Genomic DNA, 9,093 nt, shown 5'->3' with positions numbered 1-9,093 from the left:
GATTCTGTGATTGTGTGAAAGGGTTAGCTTTGCGGATTGTGCCGGTGCGGAAGCGTTGACAAGCCCGGCGCTCTGTCGCGGTCACTCCTGTGCCGATTCCCGCGCTGCCGTGAGGCCAGAAACCTTCCCATCCACTCGGAGAGGCCCCACAGCCGCCATCGCCGCTTTAAGCCGGAGCATTCCGCGAGGCGGGGGCGGCTCCTGCCCCTCTCCTTCGCCGGACTCCGCTCCCGGCCTGCTCCGCGCCCGCCCCGCCCCGCCCCGCCTCGCCTCGCCTCGCTGGGCCTCGCCCGTCGCAGCCCGGGGCCGGCGCGGAGCAGCGGCGCCCGGCGAGCGAGCGAACTCCCCCGCAGCCCCGCCGGCTCCCGCAGCTGCACCATGGGGGGCGGCGGCGAGCGCCGCGCTCTGTGGCTGTGGGTGCTGTGGCTGTGGGTGCCTGCGCGGTGTGGTGGCGCCATGGACGAGTGCGCGGAGGAGCGGAGCGGGCAGGCTCAGCGCTGCATGCCCGAGTTCGTGAATGCGGCGTTCAACGCCACGGTGCTGGCCACGCACACGTGCGGGGCGCCGGCCGAGGAGTATTGCGTGCAGACCGGCGTCACCGGCGTCACGCAGTCCTGCCACCTCTGCGACGCCACCCAGCCGCACCTGAGCCACGGCGCCGCCTTCCTCACCGACTACAACAGTCCGGCCGACGCGACCTGGTGGCAGAGCCGCACCATGCTGGCCGGCGTGCAGCACCCCACCGCCGTCAACCTCACCCTGCACCTGGGTAAGGACGGGAAGCGGGGAGGGAGCGAGGGCGCCAGGGGAAGAGCGACTCCGGGCACCAGCCCAGGTTGGGGGTGACCTGCTGGAGAGCAGCTCTGCGGAGAAGGACCTGGGAGTCCTGGTGGACAACGAGCTGCCCATGAGCCAGCAGCGTGTCCTGGGCACAGTGGTGTCCTCGGGTGCATTTGGGAGAACACTGTCAGCTCTTTCGGGGCTGAACGTGCCTTTGTGCTCAGGCCTAGTGAGGCACATCAGGAATGCTGTGTCCAGGTCTGAGCTCCTCAGGAAAAGAGAGATGTGGAACTCCTGGAGCAAGTCCAGTGGAGACGATGGAGGGACTGGAGCATCTCTCACAAGGGAAGGCTGAGGGAGCTGGGGCTGTTCACCTTAGGAGATGGCTGAGAGGGGAGCTCATTCCTGTCTGCAGGGAGAGGCCAGAGGCTGGACCAGGCTCTGCTCCTTGGGACCCAGCAGAGGGCCATGGGCAGAAATTGATGCCCGGGAAGTTCCACCTGAACATGACGAAGAACTTCTTTCCTGTGCAGTGACCAAGCACTGGAACAGAGACCAGAGAGGGTGCGGAGTCTCTCTTACTGTGGATATTCTAGACCCATCTGGACACAGTCCTGTGCCATGTGCTCTGGGATGACCCTGCTTGAGCAGGGAGGTGGGACCCGATGACTCACTGAGGTGCCTTCCAATCTTCCCTGTTCTGTGATTCTGGGCTGACAGGCTGCCTGCACACTGGGCACTGCTGGGGCCTTGCCTGGATGAGTGTCAATAACAAGGCCTCAGATAGTCTGGGGTTGGGGGTGGTGTCAGCAAATCGCCTCTCTGCAGGTCCCCAGCCATGTTCGCCAGCTCTAAATCAAAGCTGGCCACGCCCCCCGGTTGTGTTGCAATGTCCTCAGCCAGGAGCCTGGCCCTGTGCTGGTTCTTCACCCCTCAGCTGATGGTTTACTCACATCTGCTCAGCAATGCTTGGTACACTTGATTTTCAACATTCTCCAGTGCATAATGTAGGGGTTGCTCCATTGCAGTCTGTATTGGAGGTGCTGTTGGTTTGTCAGAGGAGAGGCTGCTCTCCCAGAGGTAGCTGGCAGTGGAGTGGGTTGCAGTGATCATGTCCTACCCCATGCACCAGGAATCATAGAGTCATTTAGATTGGAAAAATACTAGAAAGAAATTCTTCTCTGTGAGGGTGGTGAGGCACTGGGACAGGTTGCCTAGAAAAACTGTGGCTGCCCCATCCCTGGAAGTGTCCAAGGCCAGGTTGGATGGCATTTGGAACAACATGGTCTAGTGGAAGGTATCCCTGCCCATGGCAGGGGGTGGAATGAGATGAGCTTAAAGTCCCTTCCCACCCAAGCTATTCTATGATTCTGTGAAAAGACCTTTAAGATCAAGTCCAGCTGGCAATCCAACGCTGCCAAGCCCAGGTTGCATTGTAGAGTTTTCCAGACAACAGGCTTGGGATCCAGGTGGGAGATGTTAGTTTTAAAAGTGTCAGGCACTGTGGGAAATCTGGGGGGCACATCTGCTGTGTATCCTCTTACCCCTGGGGCAGCGTTGTCCTTTAATTGCTTGGTGGGTTAGATGTGTCAACAGGCGCACTGCTGCTGAACTGTAACAACCAGTCGAAAAACAAAGGTGAATTTTCTGATCAGTGGCAATCCTAGAGGTTCCTTTGGGATAAAGAATTTTAGCCTTCGCTTTTCTTTGTGGACAAGCCTTTCTTCTGTTCATTCAGTGATTCAAGCTGTCATGACATGGAGGAAGGGTAATTGTTTAGAACTGGAAGACAAGCTGGCCAACAGAAAGTTTAAACCACAACTTCTATCTTCATGTCATTAAATCAAGTAAAAATTAAAGAAAGCCCCACTACAGCCATTCACAGCTTCTAATCGAGAGCAGCTGTTGAGCATTAAGTTCAGCATCAATAACAGTATAATTCAGGGGAAAATAGGCATTAGTGCTTGGAGAGCTGGATCTTGTGAGCACTCCCACCTGCATTGGTGGAATGGAGCTGACAGCAGCAGGTCCTGTACCAGGGGTCACCTGGTGAGCACATCCTAGTGCCACAGCAGCCTGGAATGCCTCTCTGCCCTGAAGTGTTTCTTTGTGTTTGGAGCTTCAACATAAATATACCACATAAGCCTCCTATCTAATTGTTCCGATAAGGTGAGGTAGTTACTAAGGCCTCTTTATCTTCTTTTCTTTGTACATTGGGAATTTTTTATTCAGGACTCCTGGAAAGCTAAGATTGGATCTCAACTTCTTTTTTAATAAGAATCATTGTAATTCTCATTGTCAAGGCAAAACTTACAGACCCATCTGTGTTACTGCTGTCCTTGGCTTTATGCATCCATGTGTATATGGCTGTTCTTTGAAAAACAGTATATTTCTAAAGTCCTGGGAGCAGTGTGCTGTGTCCTGGGCTTTGAAGAAATTCACACATTTCTTTGCTGAAAACAACTGCATCTTTGAAATACTGTAGTATTGCAACACTTTGACTTGGGTTCCAGATTCGTTTGCAGGCCCATGGAGCTTTGGGAATTTGCTTTACCATGTTTTTCGAGTAGAGTACAACTTTTAAGCAGAAGCTGCCTGGCAGACTTTGATATAATTGAGGTTTTTTTGGTCTCATTTTTACCTACTTCAGTTTTTGTGTGGGGTATTTTTAGTATGAAGCCTTTTAAGAATCAGGAGCTTGTTGTGGGCATGGTGATGGTGGAGAAGCTGGTTTTAAGACGACCAACAGCAAAGCATTAAGCATTCTGTACATGTACTGTATTCATGGCAGGTTGAAGAGCTATCGAGTACTGAAAATGCCTTTTTAGTCTGAAATGCCCCAAACTGCTCTTCAGCATTGCTCTTCCCTACGTTTGTGGGGTCTTCAAACCATCTTCGTTTGAATGAGCTGCTGGGTGCTGCGTTTGGGTTCTGTGTTCCCGCTGGCACTTAATTATCAATGTCACTAAGAGAAAGAGGCAGAGCGCTCGACAAGTGAGACAGTAGGACATAAAGGCATTCTGGGGCACAAAGCCCTTTTATGCTGTTAGTTCTGCCTGGTCTTTGAGGATTAAGTTCTGTGCTCAACCCCATATCCCTGTTTGATGCTGCAGTCATCCTAATTTCTGAAAGCACTGGTGTCCTGAATGGCTAGTGCTGCTTTGCACCTGGTCAGGACCATCTGCATCGACTCCATGGTTCATGCACATGCTGCCCTGTGCTGAGTTTTTTGGCAGTGTGAGATGTCTTGATTAACATCCAGTGACGTTCAGTCCATACAGAACAACATTAACATTTCAGAGGGGCCTGCAAAAGGTCAATAAGAACTGCAGGTCTGTTGCCAACATGCAAATATGGATTTCTTTGAATCTTTTTACAATTTGCAGTTCAAAACAAGTTTAAAAACCTTTAGTTTTGGGACTAGGTGCCAGCACAAAGCCTGGTACAGAAAAAGAGAGCGCAGATCACTACTACTGAGTTAAAGGCTCAGATCCCGGGAGTGTTTGGAGATGCGATCTGTGCCTGGAAGTTAGGGTGTTCCCTGGGGAGAAGGGAATTGGGGTAATTACCACTCCCTGCACCGGGAACATCTGGAGTTGTAAAAGCTGTTTCTCTTTGTATGAGAAGGTATTAAGACCCTCTGAGTAAGAGGCCTGGAGACATGGAATTTGAAGCTGTAAATCGGGAGAAGGGGGAGCTGAACCTGTTCACAGGGTGGTGTCTAGATAATCAGGTTAGTGAGTGAGAGGAGGAGGAAGCACTGCTGTGTCCTTTCTCCCACTTTTCTTAAAAGTATCCCTTGGCTTTCCCAATTTTCCATTTCCTCAGAATTGTTACTGATTTAGACTTGACCCAGCCAGTCTCTTTTTCTTCCAGTACTGCTCTCCCACTATGTTCCCATATATTCCCAAAATAAGGAACTCTGGGGCAGCGGTGCCAGCTTTCAAATAGAAGATGGAAGCCAAGGCCTTACAATATGTAGTTAGTTGTCTGCTTCTCTTTTGAAGCCAGGGTGTCATGTTATTTTTACAGTCTGTGCTGTTTGCTTGTCGTGGGAGCATTGGGGTAGTTCTGGCATCTCCCCAGTGTTTTGTGTGCGTATACTTGACACAGCATTGCTGTTTGGACCCCTGACACATGGAAAGAAAGCTGTGTGTTAAAGATGCTCTCTTGAACACTAGAAGGGGAAAAGAGACAGCATGGAGGTACATGGAGTATTTTTGGTGCTGGGTGCTCTTGATGGGGCAAAGGCTTGCATTTTTCAGAGCAGATTCTCACTTTTTCCTTCTGCAGCTTTAATTTCTGTGTGCTTTCTGTTGTTTCTACTTTTTTTTCTTTAATCCACTTCTTCATGTGCCTTTGCATTCCCTTCCCAACCAGCCCTGCTAGAGCCCTCTCTCATTTTTCCCCACTACTTCTACTTTCTGGCCAGATCTGCTTGATTTCAGCTATTGTGATGCCAGTGTTTTGTTCCTTGGACAAAGAGGCAGCCTCCTCAGCGTGCTGGTGGCTGTTCTGTAGTGGGGTGGCTCCATCTCCCCTAGGAGCAGCCATGCTTTTATCAGCAGCCTGTGAGCTTGGAGTAGTCCACTGGTGTTCCTGGGGCGCGTAACTGTCCGCTGCATCTCAGCGGGGATGGTGTCCAGATATGCTTGACTAATGATGCTGGTGGCCTCAGCTATGAATTCAGGACTATCTGGAAAGCAGAAAAGACCAATTTCTACCTCTTCTGTCATTGTCTCAGAAGAGGCAAAAGAGGAGTGTTTGGTGCTAGAAGTCGTCCTCTAGTAGGCTGCCTTTCAAGGAGAGTGATGAAATTGCTGGTTCCTTCATTAAAAACATGCCGGCTCCTGAAAGCTTTACTGTTGACCAGCCTGGCAACTCATGTCACCAAGCTGGATGGTGTCTTGTATATATAAAATACAGAAAAACTTGTGAAAGCTGTTAGTTGCTAGAGAAATGGATTGTCCGTCTCCTTTGCCTCCCCCTTTTCTACCCGCTCAGTCCTTTATTTGGCTCTGAGAAGAGCGATGACGCTTTGTTATTTATACTTAGTTGGCAAAGCGTGGTTTGGGGCATGACTGCCATTTGAAGGCATTTACAAGGAAACCCAGGCGAGTTGCCAGTTCTTTTGCTCAGCCCTGGTATGATTGGCCCATTGTTTGTAACAGAGAAGAGTTTTTTTGGAGTTAGTACAGAAAACCAGGGTTGTTTTTTTGGTTTTTTTTTTTTTCAGAACAGAGAGCTATAAAATGTGACTTAAATCAAGTAGGTTGTTTATACCACTGGGATGCATTTGCTCTGTTTTATTCAGTGCAGTGGTGCCCTCAGTTTGCCAGTTATCCCATTAAAATTTTATGAGGCTGCGGTTCACTGCTTTGCTTAGGGAACCGCTGTGGTAAAACCAAGTGCAAGCAAGCAGGGTGTATGCATGTGAAGCTTCGCCTAGCGTAGCTGCAATTTAAAAACTAAGAGAGTGGTAATTAAGGCGTTGGGAGAGCATTTCCGGCTCCAAGGCCGGTGTTTAGGGTGTGTCGGGAGCTTGGGCTTCACCGTGGTATTTGCAGAGCCCTGGGGGAGACACTATTTTAGTTGGTGTCGCAAAGGCTTGATTTACATTTTGCAGGTTTCAACATGCATAGTGAAGAGATCAGGGCTTTTCATGGCCAGCAGTTGTTCAGTGCAGTTATATAAAGGTATCACTTCCTGCATACTCTTTAAATTCCCAGGTTTTTCTCCTATTCTGTCTTGAGATACTGATGCCACTGCATGACACCTTTGGGAATACTGTACATGGCAGAGGACTTTTTAGGGGGTAGAGAGTGCTGGAACTGTGTGGTACTTTGCTGCAAAACCAGCTGCTATTTGTGGTGCTTGCCTTGAGTTGGTAGAAGGATTAATTGCTGGTTTTCACACACTCAAATCGTCCTTTTGTAGGTTTAAACCTTTGAAACTGTTTGCTGCTCAGAATTGTTAGTGGGCTGAAAAGTTTCTGGCTTATAAGGTAGCATTTCTCTTGTAGCCCGAAGCTTTGGGAGGCTCTTGCAGCCTCTCTGGGTCTGCAAGTGGAAATCTCAGGATGCCACTTCCCACGGAAATGAAAAACGGGATTGCTCTGCAAACAGTGCTTAGAGAAAAGAATTTCCAGTGCAGATGGATGTGATGGGAAGCTTGGATCTTGGGTTCACCATAATTCTTAAAAGCAGGGCTGTGAGCATTATCCTTAATCTTACCACCTTTTCCCAGCTGAGACCTCCCGCTTGTGTCCCACGGCCCTAATTCAATGCTCACCTCCACTGGTGAGGCCATGCTGAGTGATTTCACTGTCTGGCTTCATGTTCTTCTTGTGGGTTAACTGGAATATGGGGTCTGGCGTATTAAATGTCACATCTAAAGTCAATCTCTGGTCCATAAGAACCTTTGGAAGCTCAGCCTGGGCTGCTGCCCCCCACATAAGATCCTGCCTGTGAAGAACCATTCCAGCCTGCTTTTACACATCTCTTAACCATGGGACCTTGCTTATTGGTGGCTACCACTGGGTGTTTTGATCAGAAAATAACATGAGTTTCATAGTTTTCCTATAAACTGCAGAAATCTTGCTGGGTCTGTTGTCCCACCACACAGAAGGGAATATGTTTTTCCCCCCTGCCAGATACAGCATAGCCCTATGTGTCTCAAATCAAGCTTCACAGCCTTTAAATCAGGGAGTAACGTGGCTGTTTGTGCTGAGGACATCACTAGCTGTGTTTGAAAGTCTTTGTAATATTAGGATAATCTTAGCCATTTCCAAAGGATGTCCTGGGGATTGCTCTCGTCGTCCACAGTATTCCATGAGTAACATTGGGTTTTTAGCAGCATGCTGGTGATGTTGGTTGTCGCATCAGCATTGATGAGAGCCTGAGGTCAGATGCTAACAAAGCAGCTGTGCCATGAGATTAGAGAGCTGCTGCTAGTAGACATGTGCAGTTGTCAAGCACGACCAGGAATACTGAGAGGAGAAGCTGCCTTTTGTAGCCTGACAGACTTGTAGGTGCAAGCTGCTGGTAGCCTTGGTGGGCCTTTAGGTACTTTTGAGGTAAAACATAATGATTTCTAGGAATTTTTCTCATGTAGAAGCTTGGAAAATAGTGAAAACTCATCAGTTGTAAAAGGATCTGAAGTGACAAGGTAATTTTATTTAAATTTAAAGAAAGCCGCAGTCTTTAATCTTCTTTTCTACCAGCCCAGCCCTATTTGAGAGATCTTTCACCAAAGAAAAAAACCCAAATCTCCAACAACCCTCTCGTATATTATTCAGTGGTCTTCAGCATTCTGTTTTGAAACTGGGTGGCAAAGCACGTTTTGTTTCCATGCTTCTACTTGTTTTAGATATTCCAGTGTGATAGTCATCAAAGAGCTGTTTCCAGTGGTAATCATGCCTGCAGTTTTGACACAACACAGCTGTGTTCAGCAATGGAGAATTTCAAAATTTCCTCTTTTAGAAATAGTATCCAAAAACTATTATTGGACTTTTTTTTTTTCCTTTGGTAGGTAAGCTAGTACCATCTTGTACATGGGAGGTACATTTCCAGGGAGCTTGAGGGCTTTTTTGTACAGTTAGTTTGGGAGTTTGGTGTTTTTGTGGGGGAAGGGGAAGACTTTTAAGGTGTTTGTAGAGATGATATATTGAGAACTTGAAAAGACCAGGGTTTGTGGGTTCTTGGCTCAGCTTTCTGCAATGGTCTCATTTCTGCTGCAGACTTTGGTGTGCTTGGAGAACTGTTTATCTGCCTTGGCTTTGTAGTGGGTCCTGGGTTTTACAGGAGAATAAGGTAAATGGCTGTTTCATCCTCAGAGGCTTAAGATGCTCCTGTGGGAAGGTCAGGGTGTAGAACTGTTAAATGGCTTCAGGAGTGGCACCTGACCTGAAGTTCTAGAAAGCAGGCAGACCTGATCCTTACATTGCTCTTAACCCTCTGTCATGGAAAGATCACCTCTTAAAAAAACACCCCCAATCCCCTTAAAGCTACCAAATACTAAAACCAGCTTGATAACAGAGATTGTTCAGTACATTTGTGTTTAAGTGGTCAGTGGCCCGGCTGCATGTGGTAGCCCTTGACTTGCCAGTGAGTTAGTTGCCTGAAATGCTCATTCCTTTGGGTGCTCCAAGGCTGAGGGAGTACTGTGGAGTTCGGGCTTCGCCCGAGCCCAGTTCTAAGCACTCTGCTTTCTTCTTGCAAGTTTTTTTTCAAGGTGTGCTTTATAGCTCAACCTACTTGGCATGAGAAAAGACCTTGTTCTACCTCAGTGAGCAGCTGCTTGTGCAGCATGCTG

General features: G+C 48.6%; 1 protein-coding gene across 1 annotated transcript in view; it reads left to right on the top strand.

Moving 5' to 3' along the window:
• The first annotated feature begins 251 nt into the window (after positions 1 to 251).
• Positions 252 to 9,093, top strand: part of LAMC1 (laminin subunit gamma 1) — a 66,997-nt gene continuing 58,155 nt past the window's right edge. Inside the window, exon 1 of the mRNA XM_085068725.1 lies at positions 252 to 769. Within this exon, the coding sequence (XP_084924851.1) occupies positions 379 to 769 (391 nt within the window). The 5' untranslated portion in view covers positions 252 to 378. The remainder of the gene's footprint in view (positions 770 to 9,093) is intronic.

Source organism: Lichenostomus cassidix, chromosome 8 (genome assembly GCF_008360975.1).
Source record: "Lichenostomus cassidix isolate B80296 chromosome 8, HeHo_3.0, whole genome shotgun sequence".
NCBI classification, from domain to species: Eukaryota; Metazoa; Chordata; class Aves; order Passeriformes; family Meliphagidae; genus Lichenostomus; species Lichenostomus cassidix.
Note: the sequence above shows the minus strand (reverse complement) of the source record. Positions and strands in the feature narration are given on the sequence as shown.